This window comes from Salvelinus alpinus, chromosome 14 (genome assembly GCF_045679555.1).
Source record: "Salvelinus alpinus chromosome 14, SLU_Salpinus.1, whole genome shotgun sequence".
Lineage (NCBI taxonomy): Eukaryota > Metazoa > Chordata > Actinopteri > Salmoniformes > Salmonidae > Salvelinus > Salvelinus alpinus.
In genome coordinates, this window is record NC_092099.1 from 50,461,147 (window position 1) to 50,481,144 (window position 19,998).

The 19,998-nt window shown below is 43.3% G+C and overlaps 1 protein-coding gene across 1 annotated transcript; it reads right to left on the reverse strand.

Annotated features, from left to right (window-relative positions):
• Positions 1 to 10,245: 10,245 nt before the first annotated feature.
• LOC139539023 (rho-related GTP-binding protein RhoE-like) lies at positions 10,246 to 18,682 on the reverse strand. The gene is made up of 5 exons (XM_071341700.1): positions 18,222 to 18,682; positions 17,862 to 17,949; positions 13,397 to 13,506; positions 12,456 to 12,590; positions 10,246 to 12,227 (listed from the first exon to the last, which is right to left on the reverse strand). The coding sequence occupies exons 1-5, from the start codon at positions 18,369 to 18,371 to the stop codon at positions 11,979 to 11,981; spliced, it is 732 nt and encodes a 243-aa protein (XP_071197801.1). The 5' UTR covers positions 18,372 to 18,682; the 3' UTR covers positions 10,246 to 11,978.
• Between the last annotated feature and the right edge of the window lie 1,316 nt (positions 18,683 to 19,998).

Sequence of the window (19,998 nt, forward strand, 5' to 3'; positions counted from 1 at the left end):
TGCAATCTCTATTGCACTCCACACTGCCGTTTCCCACCTGGACAAAAGTAACACCTATGTGAGAATGCTGTTCATTGACTACTGCTCAGCGTTCAACACCATTGTGCCCACAAAGTTCAACATTAAGCTAAGGACCCTGGGACTAAACACCTCCCTCTGCAACTGGACCCAGGACTTCCTGAAGGGCCGCCCCCAGGTGGTAAGGGTAGGTAACAACACATCCGGCACGCTGATCTTCAACACAGGGGCCCCTCAGAGGTGCGTGCTCAGTCCCCTCCTGTGCTCCCTGTTCACTCATGACTGCACGGCCAGGCACGACTCCAACACCATCACTAAGTTTGCCGATGACACAACAGTAGTAGGCCTGATCACCGACAATGACAAGACAGCCTATAGGGAGGAGGTCAGAGACCTGGACGTGTGGTGCCAGGACAACAACCTCTCCCTCAACGTGATCAAGACAAAGGAGATGATTGTGGACTACAGGAAAAGGAGAATTGAGCACGTCCCTATTCTCATCGACAGGGCTGCAGTGGAGCAGGTTGATAGCTTCAAGTTCTTTGGTGTCCACATCACCAACAAACTAGCATGGTCCAAGCACACCAAGACAGTCGTGAAGAGGGCACGACAAAACCTATTCCCCCTCAGGAGACTGAAAGATTTGGCATGGGTACTCAGATCCTCAAAAGGTTCTACAGCTGCAACATCGAGAGCATCCTGACTGGTTGCATCACTGCCTGGTATAGCAACTGCTCAGCCTCCGAATGCAAGGCACTACAGAGGGTAGTGCATACAGCTTAGTACATCACTGGGGCCAAGCTTCCTGCCATCCAGGACCTCTATACCAGGAGGTGTCAGAGGAAGGCCCAAAACATTGTCAAAGACTCCAGCCACCCTAGTCATAGACTGTTCTCTCTGCTACCGCACAGCAAGATGTACCGGAGCACCAAGTCTAGGTCCAAGAGGCTTCTAAACAGCTTCTACCCCCAAGCCATAAGACTCCTGAACATCTAATCAAATGGCTACCCAGACTATTTGCATTGCCTCTCCCCACCCCCTCTTTTATGCCAATGATACTCTTTGTTAGTATCTATGCATAGTCACTTTAATATCTCTACCTACATGTACATATCCCCTCAATTACCTTGACTAACCGGTGCCCCCGCACATTGACTCTGTACCGGTACCCCCTGTGTATAGTCTCGCTATTGTTATTTTACTGCTGCTCTTTCATTATTTGTTCCTTTTATTTCTTATTCTTATTCATATTTTTTACCCTGCATTGTTGGTTAGGGGCTTGTAAGCATTTCACTGTTGTATTCGGCGCATGTGACTAATAAAATTTGATTTGATCCGAGCACAATCTCAATGACAAAGTGAATAATGTCAGTATTGCCAGCAACACTCATCATATTCCATTGCCTTGTATTTCAGTGGCACAGCCACTTGCGGTTGCATCCCCTGTCACAAAGAGATACATCTCTATATCGATCATACTGTTATGAGCTGGAGTTTCTTAAAAAAAAAAAATCTGCCTCATTATTTCAGCAGTGTAATATCTGTTGGTGGTATAAGGAGACACTGTGTTGTCTGCAGATGGCTGCAGAGAGATTCTATTCTTCTGTAGTGTTGCTGTTGATTCCAACAGAGATGAGGAGGATTCCCTACAGAGAGATGCTGACATATAATCACTAACACACCTTTGTTTTATGACATCAATCCTATATGAAACAGACTGGGGGGAGGGAAGGATACTCCAGTCAGGAATTTGCCTCAAAGTGTATGTGACTATGTGAAAAGAAATGTGATTGTTTCGATAGAACAAGGGTTAGTTTATGTGTGTGCTTTTGTGTTAGTGTGTGTGCTTTTGTGTCAGTGTGTGTGTGTGTGTGTGTGTGTGTGTGTGTGTGTGTGTGTGTGTGTGTGTGTGTGTGTGTGTGTGTGTGTGTGTGTGTGTGTGTGTGTGTGTGTGTGTGTGTGTGTGTGTGTGTGTGTGTGTGTGTGTGTACAGTAGATCTGTAGCCTCTCTCTTCTGGTGCAGTCTGATTAAACTCCAGTCTCCCAGCCAGAGGAACAGGAGCCTGCAGTGCAATTTAGCCACGCAGTGGAGGATCCTGGGAGATTTCACCAAAGCAAAGCAGTAGGGAAGAGAAGAGGTCTGGAGGGGTACAGTGAAGTGGAAATATGTGATGGGTGGAATATTGCTGCATCAGTGCCGAATACAGTTCAAATAAGACTTAGTTTTTCTCACATTACTGCTTTAATCATAGAGGATATTATGGTTACTGTTTTTGATGCTTCAAGGCCTTTGTTGCTAGGAAGATCTATATACCATGGTTACTGATTACAGCACTGAGTATGTGGAAAGTGGCATGTGAGTTACAACTGTGGAGAGAACGTTATGTAGCCTACCCAGTTGTTTATGATTTGGTATGCTACCACTTTACCACATGGTCTAAATCACTGGACTGGTAGCAGCATACTGAATCACTATTATTAACTTGCATGTTGTATTTGAGGAAAACACATTGGTTTAAACAACAGATAAGACAAAAGAGGGACATTTTGAAGATTTGCTTTTGCTTTCCCCTCCTTGTTTGTTATTTTGCACTGTCAGGTGTTGTAGTTGCCGACCAGTGGAGGCTGCTGAACTGAGTCCGGCTCATAATAATGGCTGGAATGGAGTCGATGGAATCAAACATGTGGTTGATGTGTTTGCAACAAGATATCTCAGATGTGTGAGTGAATTTTTAATGTTCAAAGTAAAACACCAACAGTAGATGTGCCAATACTAAATAAAAATGTTTATTACAAGAAACACTTTTCAATGAGAAAACAGAAATCAAAATTTGGGTTTAAAAAAAGAGGACTTCACCAAAAATAGTAGAACATGAATACATGAATAGCTATAAATAAAATGCATACAAACGACATAAAACTAATTTTAATCAAGGCCTCCCTGGCAGTCACCTCCTTCTCCAGCCTCCACATACTGCATTAGCATCGAACAGCCCCCGTGATATGCAACTTTTCAGGGAAGTTAGAAACCAATATACACAGGGAGTTAGAAAAGCCAAGGCTAGCTTTTTCAAGCAGAAATTTGCTTCCTGCAACACAACCTCAAAAAAGTTCTGGGACACTGTAAAGTCCATGGAGAATAAGAACACCTCCTCCCAGCTGCCCACTGCACTGAGGATAGGAAACTCTGTCACCACAGATAAATCCACTATAATTGAGAATTTCAATAAGCATTTTTCTATGGCTGGCCATGCTTTCCACCTGGCTACCCCTACCCTGGTCAACAGCACTGCACCCCCCACAGCAACTCACCCACAGCCTTCCCCATTTCTCCTTCTCCCAAATCCAGTCAGCTGATGTTCTGAAAGAGCGGCAAAATCTGGACCCCGACAAATCAGACAATCTGGACCCTTTCTAAAAGTATCTGCAGAAATTGTTGCAACCCCTATTACTAGCCTGTTCAACCTCTCTTTCGTGTTGTCTGAGATTCCCAAAGATTGGAAAAGCAGCTGCGGTCATCCCCCTCTTCAAAGTGGGGGACACTCTTGACCCAAACTGCTACAGACCTATATCTATCCTACCCAGCCTTTCTAAGGTCTTCGAAAGCCAAGTCGACAAACAGATTACTGACCATTTCGAATCCCACCGTACCTTCTTCGCTATGCAATCTGGTTTCAGAGCTGGGCATGGGTTCACCTCAGCCACGCTCAAGGTCCTAAACGATATCATAACCGCCATCGATAAGAGACAATACTGTGCAGCCGTATTCATCGACCTGGCCAAGGCTTTCGACTCTGTCAATCACCACATTCTCATCGGCAGACTCGATAGCCTTGGTTTCTCAAATGACTGCCTCGCCTGGTTCACCAACTACTTCTCTGATAGAGTTCAGTGTGTCAAATTGGAGGGCCTGTTGTCCGTGCCTCTGGCAGTCTCTATGGGGGTGCCACAGGGTTCAATTCTCGGGCCGACTCTCTTCTCTGTATACATCAATGATGTCGCTCTTGCTTCTGGTGAGTCTCTGATCCACCTCTACGCAGACAACACCATTCTGTATACTTCTGGCCCTTCTTTGGACACTGTGTTAACAACCCTCCAGATGAGCTTCAATGCCATACAACTCTCCTTCCGTGGCCTCCAACTGCTCTTAAATACAAGTAAAACGAAATGCATGGTCTTCAACCGATCGCTGCCTGCACCTGCCCGCCCGTCCAGCATCACTACTCTGGACGGTTCTGACTTAGAATATGTGGACAACTACAAATAGCTAGGTGTCTGGTTAGACTGTAAAATCTCCTTCCAGACTCACATCAAACATCTCCAATCCAAAGTTAAATCAAGAATTGGCTTCCTATTTTGCAACAAAGCACCCTTCACTCATGCTGCCAAACATACCCTCGTAAAACTGACCATCCTACTGATCCTCGACTTCGGCGATGTCATTTACAAAATAGCCTCCAATACCCTACTCAATAAATTGGATGCAGTCTATCACAGTGCCATCCGTTTTGTCACCAAAGCCCCATATACTACCCACGACTGTGACCTGTACGCTCTCGTTGGCTGGCCCTCGCTTCATACTCGTCGCCAAACCCACTGGCTCCAGGTCATCTACAAGACCCTGCTAGGTAAAGTCCCCCCTTCTCTCAGCTCGCTGGTCACCATAGCAGCACCCACCTGTAGCACACGCTCCAGCAGGTATATCTCTCTGGTCACCCTCAAAGCCAATTCCTCCTTTGGCCGCCTCTCCTTCCAGTTCTCTGCTGCCAATGACTGGAACGAACTACAAAAATCTCTGAAACTGGAGACACTTATCTCTCTCACTAGCTTTAAGCACCAGCTGTCAGAGCAGCTCACAGATTACTGCACCTGGACATAGCCCATCTATAATTTAGCCCAAACAACTACTCTTCCCCTACTGTATTTATTTATTTTGCTCCTTTGCACCCCATTATTTCTATTTCTACTTTGCACATTCTTCCACTGCAAATCTACCATTCCAGTGTTTTACTTGCTATATTGCATTTACTTCGCCACCATGGCCTTTTTTTGCCTTTACCTCCCTTATCTCACCTCATTTGCTCACATTGTATATAGACTTATTTATCTACTGTATTATTGACTGTATGTTTGTTTTACTCCATGTGTAACTCTGTGTTGTTGTATGTGTCGAACTGATTTGCTTTATCTTGGCCAGGTCGCAATTGTAAATGAGAACTTGTTCTCAACTTGTCTACCTGGTTAAATAAAGGTGAAATAAATAAATTAAACATCTGGACCCTTCTGGGAGGGAGAGGAGCCCAAAGATGCAGTTTATTTTTCTTTAAGCCTAAGGTTCCTCTTTTTCACCCATGCAGGTGACAGTTGCCCCTCCAGCTCACACTCCTTCACAAAGATCCTGTAAAGACATAAGATGAAGTATAACAATGAAGTATTAACCTAAACATGCTTGTAGCTAAGCTCATGTTCAGAGAAACAAATCACTGGGTCTAACGGTCATCTCGAGCCAGACTGTGCATGTGCAGGCCGTCCAATCAAAGGCACTCGTTCAATATAAAGTTGATTTTGACGAAAATGTATACGTGTCAGTTTGTCACTTCACAAGGTTGGAGTAATAACATATTCAATTACTTAATGCTGCATTAGGAAACTCAGAAATGTCTTACTTGCTGCAAGTTTCCTAGTTCCAACTAGCACTTGAACGCGGCATAAGACATTTTTTGGGGGTGGGGGGGGGGGGGGGGGTAGCCTGTTTTGCATGTTATTTTGGCATTAATATGTATCACATATCAGTTTGCAAACAATGTCAAATATATATATACCAGTGAGTTAATAAAGCTGCATACAAACAGGCAGCTCCAAAATGCAGGTGTTTCAGCCTAGCTCAGTGCTTTCTGTGGTGGTGGGGCAGGCCAGCAGAAAATAGGAGCATTGCACCGTGATTGGCTCAGCATTGCACCATGATTGGCTCAGTGTTCTGTCACTCATGGGGACACTGTCACTCGCCTTTAGTAAGGGTAGACATCAAGAATGTGAGCCTTTTGGGTGCTGCCACAGAGTTACAATAGAAGTGCCCTTCCAAGAAGGCTCAAGGTCTTTGGCCACAGAAATGACGTCAAATCACGTTATATGTAACTTTGATTGGACTGATCATGTCAACATCTTACTTTCACAATCTTAGCTAACAGTCATCATCATGAATCAAGTCTACTATAGTACAATTCATGTATTGTTTAGTGTTGTGGCTTTGCTGGCATGCATACCACAAAAAAAAATGTTGACCCACCAAAATCTACATGCTAAAATCACCACTGGATATGACCCACAATTCAATTCAAACTGTAGTCACATATCAAACTCTGGTGGCCGTGAAGTGTCAAATATAATCAACAAGGCTGCATTTTCAGCATGTCAGAAAAAAGTATGACGCTAGCTTGCTAAAATATATATAGGGCTGTCTACTTTGAGTTTGAATCGCAGCATTGGTTGTATTTCGAGAAAAATGTAGCCTGTCTGACCAGTGACCAGACAGCAAGAAGACTTCGAGAGCTGGTGTCAGCCAGACTATAGAAAACAACTAAGGAATCATTTTTTACTTGGTCGCCTGTTCTGTTTCGCAAGCGTTTCCGGAAGTCTCGTGATGTTGTGCCTCTGGGTTTAGAAAGTCTGTGATTAAACTTTGCACACATTTTTTTGTATCTTTGCGACACAGGAGGCTGCTGAGGGGAGAGCGGCTCATAATAATGTCTGGAACGAAGGAAATGGAATGATACTATTCCACTTATTCTGCTCAAGCAATTACCTCAAGCCAGTGTTCCCCAATTAAGGTGCCACCAACCTGTTTGTGTAATAAATGATCAAAGCTGATGTGCAGAAACACTGAATATGTCTACGCTTTGAACCCTGAAATAAAAAAAATCATGAAATTGCCATCAAGCTGAATATAGAACAAAGGAGGACTACACTGTTTTGAATTCACTGTCTCTTTCTAAAGCACTTTAGACATCTGTTAATATTCTTTACTTGAGCTGGTGTGTAGCCGTCTTCACAATCTGGCCAATTGTTTCTGGGGATTAGAATGTTCCCTAAAGCCTGTCCTCTATTTCCCTCCTCCACCTCTCTCTCTCTCTATAGTCAAGCGGGGGCCACTTTGTCACAATCTAGTCACAGACACACACACACACACCAAAAGATAATAGAAATTCATTGTCTCTATAGGATTCCTGGGACGTAACTACGGACGCACAAGTTTTCTTTCATTAGGCACCATGCGCAGCTGGAGGGAAAGCAGGGCATAAATATTTGCTTTGTTTATTACTAAACCAAGTACCATGCATACACTAACCCGAAATACACATTCTTTATTCCCAAACAGTTTTCACACAAGCTGAAAAACACTATTATGTTGAACTGCCAAAAGGTCCTCAGGTGGAGGAGGTTGAAGGGAGATTTGTATTTATTTGTATTTGTATTTATTAAGGATCCCCATTAGCTGCTTCCAGGGCAGCAGCTACTCTTCCTGGGGTCCAGCAAAATTAAGGCAGTTATATACAATTTCAAATATTACATGACGTTACATTTAATAACACTTTTCACAACACATTAAGATTGTTGTAGTGTAGCTCATATACTTGAGGAACTGTCATGCATCATGCTCCCTATACCTCGTGGAATATTACGGGATAGGCCAATGACTGTACAGCAGATGTTCTAGGGTTCAAGGACACAGGTTCTTTAGGGACTACTGGGGCAGTAGGGAAAGAGGGATCATCTGGGCTGTAACCTTGATTGACCAGCAGGTGATATATAAGATTGTAAAGCATGGTTAGGGGAACTTTCACAGAGTTAGTGCATGTGACAAGACCCCTACAGATATCATTACTATGCATTCACAATGCACGTGGCAAATTGTCTGCAATCAACATGCCTTGCTGCTGATGACAAATGTATGTGTTATACTTGTGTGTCACAGATTTACCAGGGGTTCTGCCTGAAAAACTGCTCACTGCAGAGGAAAGGAAGGGAGGGGGGGGTCGGAGAGAAATAAATTCAGCTTAGCAAACAACTGCGATATCAGCACGTAATCCATCATGATGCTGGATGATGCTGTGCATTCCACACACAGAGACATACACAGTAGAGGTCTTCATGGGTCCGCCCGAACCTGATTACCCAGGGTCGACCCGAGACCCGACTGAGACGGGTCCGAAATTCTGTAGTTGACACTCGGATCCGGGTTGCATCAGATTTGATTGTCACAGTTCTTGGGTATGTGTAATTAGAAGTGATTTGCCGGTAAGGACCTGTACAGACCTGAACCTGACTGCTGCAGTAGAAAGAGAAACTAATTTATGCTGCTGCTTCTTTTCACAAAAGTTGCTGCCAGCTCTGTTCCTCGTTCTCTTGATGCATGCATTAACAGTTTTAATTAATAACATATCTAAAAAATTATATATCTTTAGCTGCTTCCCTGACTCGGATTGGATCACACCGGGTCTATACGGTGCTGGGTCTGGTTGTCCTCGGGTTCGTACGGACCGGGTATTCATATTTCAAGGGAAATGTGAAAAAATATATATAAAAATCTACTTCATATTCATTATCTCGAGCACCACCCCAACATCAACAAATGTGAAAATTACACATTTATTTTTAGTACAAAAGATGGCAGAAGATGTTTCCAATGACATCGGTGTGCATCGTGATTTTAACCGATTTTGACTAGGCATTGCCAATTAAATGGTTGGTTGTCATTGGAAACACTTATTTCCCATCTTTTTTTAACTACAAAAGGTGCCATTTTCACATGTTGATGTGGTGCTGGAAAGGAATATGAAGCAGAATTTTTTTTTACATTCCCCTTTAAAACATAACATTTAGTCGGGTAGGGTCCAGGGAGGAAATCCCCGATCCTTTTTGGAACAGGTCCAACTTCTTTCACCTGAGAAGACCTCTGATGCACACCCACTGGATCAACAGGTATTCTACACTTCCATCTGTGATCTGATGAGCAGAACAGCCACTGTTCTGTCCTGCATGGTTCTGTAGAATGTCTGAATCACATTCAGTAGGCAGGTTTCAACAAAAGCAATGGCTCAAAAAAAATAAATCATTGCCACATGTAATGGAAATGGCAGATAAAACATTTTCTAAAGATCAACATTTGTTCGACAGGGGTAGATTATTCTTTTGTCGAACTTAATTGCGAAAAATTTAAACCATTCGACAAATAACGGATTGCCGACTACCTTAAAGGTATGGAGGCCACGTGATATCTAAGCTTCACTCCATTTAAATCTAAATGCCAACTGCTTTTTTTTTCTTTTTTTTTTACAATAATATAATATTGTTTCTTTGCAGGACAAGGATTTTTCTGACTTTCAAGAATGCTTCACCTTGCTTTTCTGGTTGGCTGGCAACTTTCACCAGCCAATTGTTTGAGCAACAGGAGTGCATGTTCCACCATGGCACCGACTAGCCTAGGCAGCCAATTTATTAGAATGGCAAGTCATAGTTTTTGCATTCTATCCATCCTGGCTTTCGCAGTCTACCCAAGACATGTAACAGATGGGGGGGGGGGGGGGGGGGGGGGGGGTCACCAATTTATTAATGTGCTGATTAACGCTCCCCCAAAAATGTCATGGAAACAGCTACTTATCACATCTCAGGGAAGGTTGTCAGATGAATAACATGTCCAGGGTGATCGTGGTTACCTAGACACACAAAATAATACACTGTAGGCCTACAGCCAGTCTTGAAATAAGTCAGATGTTAAACAAAATGTGAAACTCAAAGAAACTGACTAAACTATCATGGAGTATCTGACTAAACTGGATACATTTGCCTTAATTCTGTTCATTTGCGAGTGAAAGCATATCTACGGAGTCGAACCTAATTGACATCTTAATAGTCAGTTGTTTGAACCTGGTGAGAAAGTGCAAGCTGGCCAAGTAGAGAGAACACAACATCATTTCTATTTCTAAAAAGAGTGCGGTTACCATGTCCATGATGTTCTCAGATTATTAATGCGCCAGAAGGATGAAATATTTAATTGAATATTAATCAGATGTTTTAATTATCCCAAGCGACGCAATTATTTTACTGCTAGGAGACTGAGGATGCAGCAAGAAAAACAAAATGACTGAAATGTGTTCTGATAAAATATCCAGGAAGAATGTGGTATTCCAGACAGTTTGACAAAAAATAAATATCTTAGTCAAGACAGAATTGGACCTTGTACTGTACACTGAACTTTATTGTCAAATGGAAAATATATAACTTCAATAAATACTGTGGTAACAATCATACAGACGTACAAATGGACTTAACATTCAAAAGAGGTTGATGTTCTACAGCTAACACTGACCGTTAATTTAAACAATTTTCATACAGAGTAGGCTACTCCCGCTGGCTGATAATAATATTCTCAAAGCAGTTCAGACTTCTCCAGTTATGAGAAATTGGAAAACACCAAAGTACTATGATGATAAGAGAATAAAATTGCAGCTGTTAGATTTAGGACTACTTTACCAGCAGCTGCTTGGAGAGGGTGGAGGGCTCTATAGCTACAGCGTCTGCAGGCTAATTCTACTTAGCTACTTGACTTTGTCTACTGACCCAGTGAACTAGTCAAAGCCCATGGCCAAACAATGATACTAGCTATGAGATATGCGTTTGAATTAAAGTAGGCTATGGATTTTGGTGCACTTGCACCAGAGATCGACTGAGTAATGTGTAGCCTGCACTAGAGCGCCACACAAATCAAACATCACTGTACAGTCCTTCAACCTGCAAAAATTGAAAACTAGACATTGGTCATCAGAATCCGTGCATTGCATAGCTGAGGACATCCTTGAAAAGAATCAGTGCAATAATGGATTTGAGCTCAGTGACCTTCTCAGCACTGGCATCATTAACCCCATCCTGCATGTAAAACTTGGTGTGGGTGTTCACCCCTACAGTTACGGAGTGACACGCTTCGGGGCTAGACACCACAGCTGAAATCTACCCAGTGACAGAGGAGCCAGGGTGTAGGATATGTCCTCAAAAAGAGATGTAGCACATCCTTTCAATTGATTGGCTATGATCGTTATGCAGCCAATCACAACAGTAGTCAGCAACTGTTACTCTGAGCGACATCGCCACTCTGTCAAGCTTTTCTTTGGTTGTAAAATTATAAAAAGACAGCAAAACAAGGGGGAAGCAGGCGATGCTGAGGATCGAAAACAGCGCTAGAACAATATGCAACGTACTAGAACACATTAAAAAGGCTTTCAGCTCTGTCGTAACAGTGTGCAACAGCTGATAACAAAAACACCCCAATTCCATTTGGCAAACTCATCAAGGCAGTAACAAAACAAAAAACTCACAGGCAGTCCTTTCGAACTTCTGACTGTAAGTGCGAGACCTGGGGGCCAGCGCAGAGCTCCATTTCTCTTCGAAACCATTTCACTGTAGCAGAACACAGCAGTGGTCTCTCGCATCTGAACAAGGATCTTCTCACTCAGTGGTGAATCCACAGTACACTTTTTTTCTTTGAGGACAAAAGTCAAAACCTGACACCACATTAGCGCATTTACTGTCCAGATCCCGGACCAAAAAAGTGCATGTCATTTCCGCGGGTGAAGAAATGTTGACAAGAAGTCAGCACCTCTTTCTTGTGGATTAGTTTATTGACCTTTAAAAAAATACACTAAAGACCATCCTTTTTTAAAAGTCTTCAGTGGCCTCAGTCTCTCCTGTGCACTTCTCCTATGACACAGAGTAGGGCAGCTAGATGTAGGTTGGTATGGTTTTTTTTTGGGGGGGGGAGGCTGATGATTTAATGTGCGGTGATAACCCGCCTTCTCACTGCTTTGCATGCATGTCTAGAAGGAGGGGGAGGGGCTCTATGCACAGTCCTCACCACCCACCTGCTCCTCCCACAGTCCACAACAGTCAGTCGCCCTAGTCTAGGGCAATCACATGACTGTACAGCTCTTGGCCTTGTCTTTGCGAAGGTCTGACGTGACAGCGGTTAGTTCGGGCCTAGTGGGCATGTGCGAGATCCTCTTGGTGCTCCTGGAGGACTTGTTGCGTTTGACGTTCTTGTTGCCCTTGTTGACGCAGGCCAGCGTGGCCACGTGGAAGAGGTCTCTGACGCTGTTCTCAGACTGCAGAGACGAACACTCGATGTACGGAGCACTGATCTGCTTGGCCATGTTGGAGCCCTGAGACAGAGAATCAGGGTGAGAGAGGAACAAAGACTCTGGAACAAGCATATTTCAGTATTGAAAATCTATGCAATTTAGCAGATTTTAAAACAAAAAAAGCTGTAAACAGATGCCACATTTATTAATTAATAGTGCCAAGTGAAAGACACAGTACAAGTCCAATAAAAACTACGAACTGCATCTTAGTGAGTGTCAAAGTACGAGCAAAATGCATGTAGTGCCTACCTGATCGTATGACACGGGTGTCTGTCTGTGATTGGATAGTTCCACCAGTGTGGTGAGGTCTGTGCGGAGATCTGACTTGCATCCCACCAGCAGGATCTTGGTGTTGGGACAGAACTCCTGGATCTCTCCTCTCCACTATACGGAGGAAAGAGAACGGGAGAGATCAGCAACACTTCTAGTACAAAAAAAAGTTGTGCTTTTACAGGATTGGTTTATATTCAGCGTCAGAAAACATGAGTTTTGCGTTGATAACTTGACTTTTTGTTATGCGCACAGATCAAGTTACGATTTGGGCTTCTGTGAGTAAAATATGTGCATAAAGGGCTGTATTGATGGACACTGGAGCATCTCAACAAGTCAACCACCCACACAAACTCTCGTTCTCTTTCTATCATGCGGTCATCGTTGAAAACAAAACAAGGTCGCTCTGACAGCGCTAGCTCTCTGTCGCGCAACTGAAGTAATGGAAGACACCCTCTTCCGCTTATTCAGCACCTTGAACATCATGTTTCCCCTCACAATGCCACGTCTTCTCAGAATTGTTCAACACAGGACCACACACCTCTCAGCTGGTTCAATACCGAGCGTTGGTGACGTCACAGGTCAAAGGGCACTGAGACCCACAATAGCCGTGTCTGGAATCCGAGCGACCATGTGTGAACAAGGTCGGTTGGACTACTGACCCTCACGTGAGTTTGTTTTCACATTCCTCTCAAATGGTACAACCCTAGTTTTAGTCCCCTCATTGGTACAGCCCGGTAAAGTAATTTGGAGCACTGGGGTTTTTGAAGTCACTTGACCCAGTAAAAAAGAAGCCTTTCAGAGAGGGTCAAGGGGGCTGAGTGAAAATGCTAGTGGGACAGGCCACTTCCTACTATAATTCAGGGGCAAAGCAGAGGTAGCTTACAACATACAGGAGATACAAGCCCTGAAACACACACCTTCTTCAGTACACTGTCCAGGGTCTCTGGTCTGCTGATGTCAAAGCAGATGAGGACTGCATCAGAGTCCGGGTAGGAGAGAGGTCGCACGTTGTCATAGTATGGTGAACCTGCAAAGACAAGTGTAAGAGCAAGGTCAAAATATGCAAACAAGGTCAAATTAATACACCATCACATCTCCTCAGCTCTGCGCTGTAACTGTGCTAAAAATCAACATTTCATCAGTTAGACATAGATTTTATACAGCGCATGTGTTAGAATGACCCAGGGATAGCAAACTTACTCCCTGACATCATGTCACTGTAGGCTACTGTGCGAGTCAACACCTAGGGACATCCATAAATTAGTAACAGCTTGTGTAATTATTTAATAAGCTCATGGGGCTCTCTCCCACACGCGCTCCTTGCTTGGAGCTCTGGCGTCCATTCATACCCAGCCCAGAGCCCTCAGTCAGAATTAGGACAGGAGACCTCGTCTAAATGGAGCAGATAAGGGAAGGATTTCACTGATTAGTTTAGCTATTCAAAGCTTCATCTAAGAAACAAAATTAGACACTCCCGTCCCTGGTCACTGCTGTACAGTACATAAAAGATCCCGCCAGTTATCCCCCCCCCCCAGAGTGTCTCAACATAAGGGGGACTGGGCAACTGATTAGGAGCAGGCTAGATTGGAATCTAGAATACAGGAGCACAGGAAAAGGAGAGGATGGTCGATGGCACTGCTGACAGACAGCTCATTAGCCCCATTTCAGTACAACCCTGAGGCTTGTTCAGTCCCCTGATTCCGACAGCCACATACCCATCTCCTCCTTAGCCATCCCTGTTTGATGGAGGACATGTTTCTACACAGAAGGGTCTCCAGGGACCTCTAAAAACACTGAGGTGACTATCCCTGACCGGTGACCTCCCTGACCAAGGGCCGCCAGCTCTAGGAAGAGTCTTGGTGGTTCCAAACCATTTAAGAATGATGAGGCCACTGTTCTTGGGGACCTTCAAGGCGGCAGACATCCCCCCCCCCCCCCAGATCTGTGACTCGACACAATCCTGTCTCAGAGCTCTACAGACAATTCCTGCGACCTCATGGCTTGGTTTTTGCTCTGACATATTGTCAACTGACATACACATGTGTGCCTTTTCAAAATCATGTCCAATCAATTGTATTTACCACAGGTGGACTCCAATCAAATTGTAGCAACATCTCAAGGATGATCAATGGAAAAAGGATGCAACTGAGCTTAATTTCAAGTCTAATTGCAAAGGGTCTGAATACTTATTTATATAAAGTGTAACACTTTGCAAAAATGTCTAAAAACCTGTTTTCGTTTTGTCATTATGGGGTAGTGTGTAGATTGCTGAGGATTTTTTATTTAATACATTACAGCATTATTCTAAAATGTAACAAAATGTGGAAAAAGTTGAGGGCTCTGAATACTTTCCCAAGGCACTGTACTTCAGATATAAAAGGAGAGAAGGTTTTGCTCACAATATAGGCAGAGTTTTGAAAATGAGCTTAATAAATAAAATAAAGCGTTGCAAACAATGGGGTCTTTGTGAATAGAAAAATCCAGCCTCTTGTGAATGTCATGCAGCTCAAACTCACTCAACCCAGACTCAAGAGCTCTGCCAGTGCTACCATATTAGAGGGCAGCCCAGCCATATCAGTCAAGGGCTGAACTACAAAATCATGAAATCCTTAAAAAGCCAGATATAAACAAGCTGTCCTAAGGCCTTTGTCTCAGACTAAAGACATCAAGAAGCTGCAAACAAGTGACAGCAATGACCAAATGCTGTGTGTGCTTGACTACTACACCCTACCTAAACACCAGAGCAACAGCCTGCCCCCCAGGCACTCATTCTCTGACCTGCTCCTCCAAGAGGTAACTGACCAGCCTTAGGGGCATCTACCTGAAACGGGTGGATTTCAGTGGAAGATCTAATGAGTCACCTTACATGGACCTCCAGTTTGAAATAAGCCTCTAATCAAAAACCACAAACACCACTGCATAAAGACAATAAAGATGGACCCAGTCAACAATAGAGGGTGGGTGGTGCCCCGCTTTCTTCCTGTACCTGATTGCGAGTCAGTGTCTCTTTACAAACCATGCCATTCATTACACTGGGTGATAAAGGTGGGTTCAATAACAAACATGACCTCATTTATAATGCACAGATAGTAACAGTGTAGTGGTGAGCCTGAGGCTTAGAGGTGAGACAACTGACAGCTGATAAACCTACACTTGCTGTGTGCCAGGTCCCTGCAACCATCTGCTCCAATGGCTAGACCCGAGAACCATTAACACACAGTATATAGTGATGCTTCCAAACAAACTGCTTTAACATTAGCACAAGATACTAAAACATCTGGCTTCTCGTAATGCTGGACAGAAACATCCCTCATGAACAGCGTCTGCTATAAGATTACATTTGTAAAATAATATTGCCCCGTGTAGCTAAGACATTCCCCAACATGACCCATATCAGGCCTGGTGTGGTGAGCTGAACTTTTCCTGAAGCTGTGGTGTAGTCACAGAGTAATGTCCTGGACAGACACATGGGAAGCCACAATCAGCTGGTGGACATAGGAGGGGAGGCTGCCCAGAACTCTCCTATCCCCCCAGCTGAAAAAGCAGCCCACAGCTCTTCCTCCCCCTACAGCAGGCAGCGTGGGAGTTGAGCAGCCCAATCCCCCAGTCAGTCCAGGCTGATTCAGAGGCTGTAGTATAGGAAATAATTACCACCTGGGGCTGGGTTAAAGGCGTCCGCATGCTTCCCAGGCGAAACAGTTCGGAAGAATTCATGTATACTGTAATGAAACAGCAGGGAGCAGGTCTCGAACCCTCGACCTTGAGCCCGAAGTCCGGCGCGCGACTGTGCTGCAAAAGCATGCTCGTGCGGCAGAGTAGATTTCAGCGCTTATAAACCCAGGGCCGTTACAATACTTTATGACATTGTTACGTTTTCGTTTTGGACCTCGGTAAGGTTTTATTTTCGGCTCGAGGCAAGCAGAAATCGGTAGTCTACGGTTCGTCTATTGGGCAACAGTAGGGATTCTTCAATAACGTCTTGTCATTCAATGATATGACTTGTTTTCATGAACATTTTCTTCGACAAATACTGCACCAAGTCCTTCGTTTGATGTAAACTGTACTATTTAGATCTAGTCTTCAAAAACTAGAAAATTAATGACAGATTTATTGTGTAATCTTAATACTGACTATTTTGAGGAAGCGTATACTGGCTTTGTACTATTGCCGTTTTTTTTGTAGTTTTTCAAACTAAGTTTTTTTTTTTTAAGAGAGCATTCGAGCACACTCGTTCAGTTCGCCTAGCTGAGTGCGGCTAAGGACCAGCCAAACTGACGCCTTAAGGGTGTCCACATGCTTCCCACCCGAAACAGTTATATTATAGTCTCTGGCAAGGGTTTTCGGCTGTTCATGCACCCATTTTTTTCTTGAGGCAAGCCTAAATTCTGTAGCCTAATTCTACGCCCCCTACAGTGAGTTAATTGTGCAACAGTGGAGAAGATTCAGAGTGTTCGTTGTCATGCAAAATATTTCACTTGAAAAATAATGGACCAAACATCTTAGTTAGTGTAAAATTGTACGACTAAGACCTCTTCGGTAACTCAAGAAATCTGTAATAAATTGAAGTTCTTATATTAATTTACACTTAATTAAATAGCTACGGTGTATCAAGACGGAGACAGTACTAATGCCTCTTCTCGTTTATGAAACAAATATATTTTAAGAGTATGGGAGGCACATACGTTCACTTCGCCTAGCCGAGTTCTGTTAGGAGAAAACTGAGCCTACTATGCAAACGCCTTTAGGGTTAGATCTCCCGGGACCTCTATGGGGGAAATGTTTGGAGCAAGAACAGATGTAAGGAATGTGTCAGCATTTATTGAGTCATCAAAAACTATTCCAAATGGCAGCCGAGTGATTAAGTTCCGTTAGCCTGTTGCTGTCACCAATCAGGCCTTTTTCTAAAGGTCTTTTTCTAAATGCTATGCAAAACTCACAATATAAATAATTCATTTGCAAATGTATTGTGTTTGTTTTCTTAGCTGGTACCTCAACTGAGTGCCAAATGGCGTCATCTGTTTTTACTCAGCTCTGGACCAAGATGCGCCGAGACAGGTGTGTATGTAGACACTGCACATTGAAGACAAATCCATGCGCTACAGCGGTCCATTCCAACATGCTAGAGACGCGTCACCGAGTTCAATCTCTGTAGAGTCTCTCCACTCACTGGGCTTGTTTAATATATGAATGACCCGTCAAATTAAGATTTCAGGCAGAGCGCACTCTGATTCCCCACAAATTGAAATGTTAAGAAATGTTGACTAATTCGAACGCTCACTGTTCCAATCCAAATTCCAGTCGGACTCGTTCCCTGTGGCAATGTCATATTTAATCAATTCTATGGAGATTTAAAATAAAACATTGTAATGCAAAGTTACTCACCTGAAGTGTCCCAGAGACTGAGTTCTATTCTTTGCGTGTCGATTTCGAAACTGGCTGTGTAGTTCTCGAACACCGTTGGGACATAATTCTATAACAAAGAATTTACAACCCATCATTGACGATCACACACAAAATTATCAAACAATGTTAAAAGGAATTGTACCCACAAAAACATTTTCCTTCACAATTTGATCCATAACGCTGCAAGCGTATCATTTGAATAATGGAAGACTTGGCATGTGCTAAAAGCGAACACGAAAGTTCAATATTATTTTCCAACACTTCCCCAAGTAACGCCTTACAAACCGCACAAACACGCAAGTTTATTTGTATTTACCCAAACAACATCCAACAACATACCTCTGGAAAACAATCTTTCGCAAAGACGTGAAGTAGAGCAGTTTTTCCACACTGACTGTCCCCAACGACCACGATTTTACGCTTCACGCTCTGGTTAGGATCCATCCCGGATTTCGGTGAAAGCTTCAGACTGGATCCTGTATCCTTCATTGACTTTTTAAAAATGTATGTAGATTGCCGACTTCAAAGAGAAAAGCTCCGCACAGTATTCAGATCCCCCATAGCAATGGCTCCTGTGCTGTGATATTGTTTAGCCTTTCATTCACACGCTTCCTCGTTGCACCGAAAAACTACTGTGGCTAATGCCCAGCGATGCGTACCGGGGTGTATATATGGGCCGCCGGTGAACCAATCGCTTTCCCCGGTAATTTTGTGAAGCAGTAGTCCGCCCCTTTCTCCCTCGTGGAGGCAATCAACATTACCACGAGGACAGCGCCCTCTATTTCTTGGTATTTCAGGATCTCAGAGGAGCAGAAAATAGAGACATGTTCAGAGATGAAAAGAAGTCAGCAAGTTTATTTCCCTGATAGTAAAAAAAAAAAAAAATCATTATCATTGTGGCTGAATAAGTGGAACACCTCAAGATGAAGGTATTAATAAAGTTAATTAACTAAACGGTCCATTATGTAATTCAGCAGAAATACCTGGAAGGCTGGAACAAGGTGTCTGTTCAACATCTGGTGAACTAATGCGCACATAACTCTAGAACATGTGGCTGCCCCCAGGGCCAAACAGGCATATATGTATGGAGAGACTTTTCTTCACTTCTGGTAGGTCTGCTTCTGCATCTGGTAACAACAGGCTAAACCTGTGTTTTCCCGCCCCTCCCTTGGGCTTGGGCAAGGGAAAACAGTGAGATTAATTCAATTCACTTTGAGATGAAGGACACTGGAGTAGTTCAAGATTAAGAGGGAGGGAAATTACATTTGTTTTGGGTTAATTAGGCCAATCAGGGATGAGATGGGTGATGAATGTAATTCGAGAATGGAACGACTTTGAATGCAGTGTATGAATGAAAGGACACATTAATAAATAACATGAGAAAAATGTGCAGGGACCTTTATTTCACAATGTCTTTCTCCATAAATAGGCTACAACAGGGAATTCATTATCTTCCTCTGAGCTAGTCACTCAAATATCACTGAACGTGTCTAAAAAATAATTTGTCTGACTAAACTACTGACAGCTACGTTATTCCTAGCCAGTCTCCAGATCTCAACCCCATAGAAAATCTTTGGAGGGAGTTGAAAGTCTGTGTTGCCCAGCAACAGCCCCAAAACATCACTGCTCTAGAGGAGATCTGCATGGAGGAATGTGCCAAAATACCAGCAACAGTGTGTGAAAACCTTGTGAAGACTTACAGAAAACGTTTGACCTCTGTCATTGCCAACAAAGGGTATATAACAAAGTATTGAGATAAACTTCTGTTATTGACCAAATACTTATTTTCCACCATAATTTGCAAATAAATTCATTAAAAATCCTACAATGTGATTTTCTGGATTTTCTTTTCTCATTTTGTCTGTCATAGTTGAAGTGTACCTATGATGAAAATTACAGGCCTCTCTCATCTTTTTAAGTGGAAGAACTTGCACAATTGGTGGCTGACTAAATTATATTTTGCCCCACTGTAAATATGAAGAAATATTAGTGTGTGTGTGATTAGATGCTGAGAGCTGGGAATATTCACCACCACCACCGTGGTTAGAGCGGTGGGTCAGTAACCGAAAGGTTGCTGGATCGAATCCCCGAGCTGACAAGGTTACAAAATCTGTCG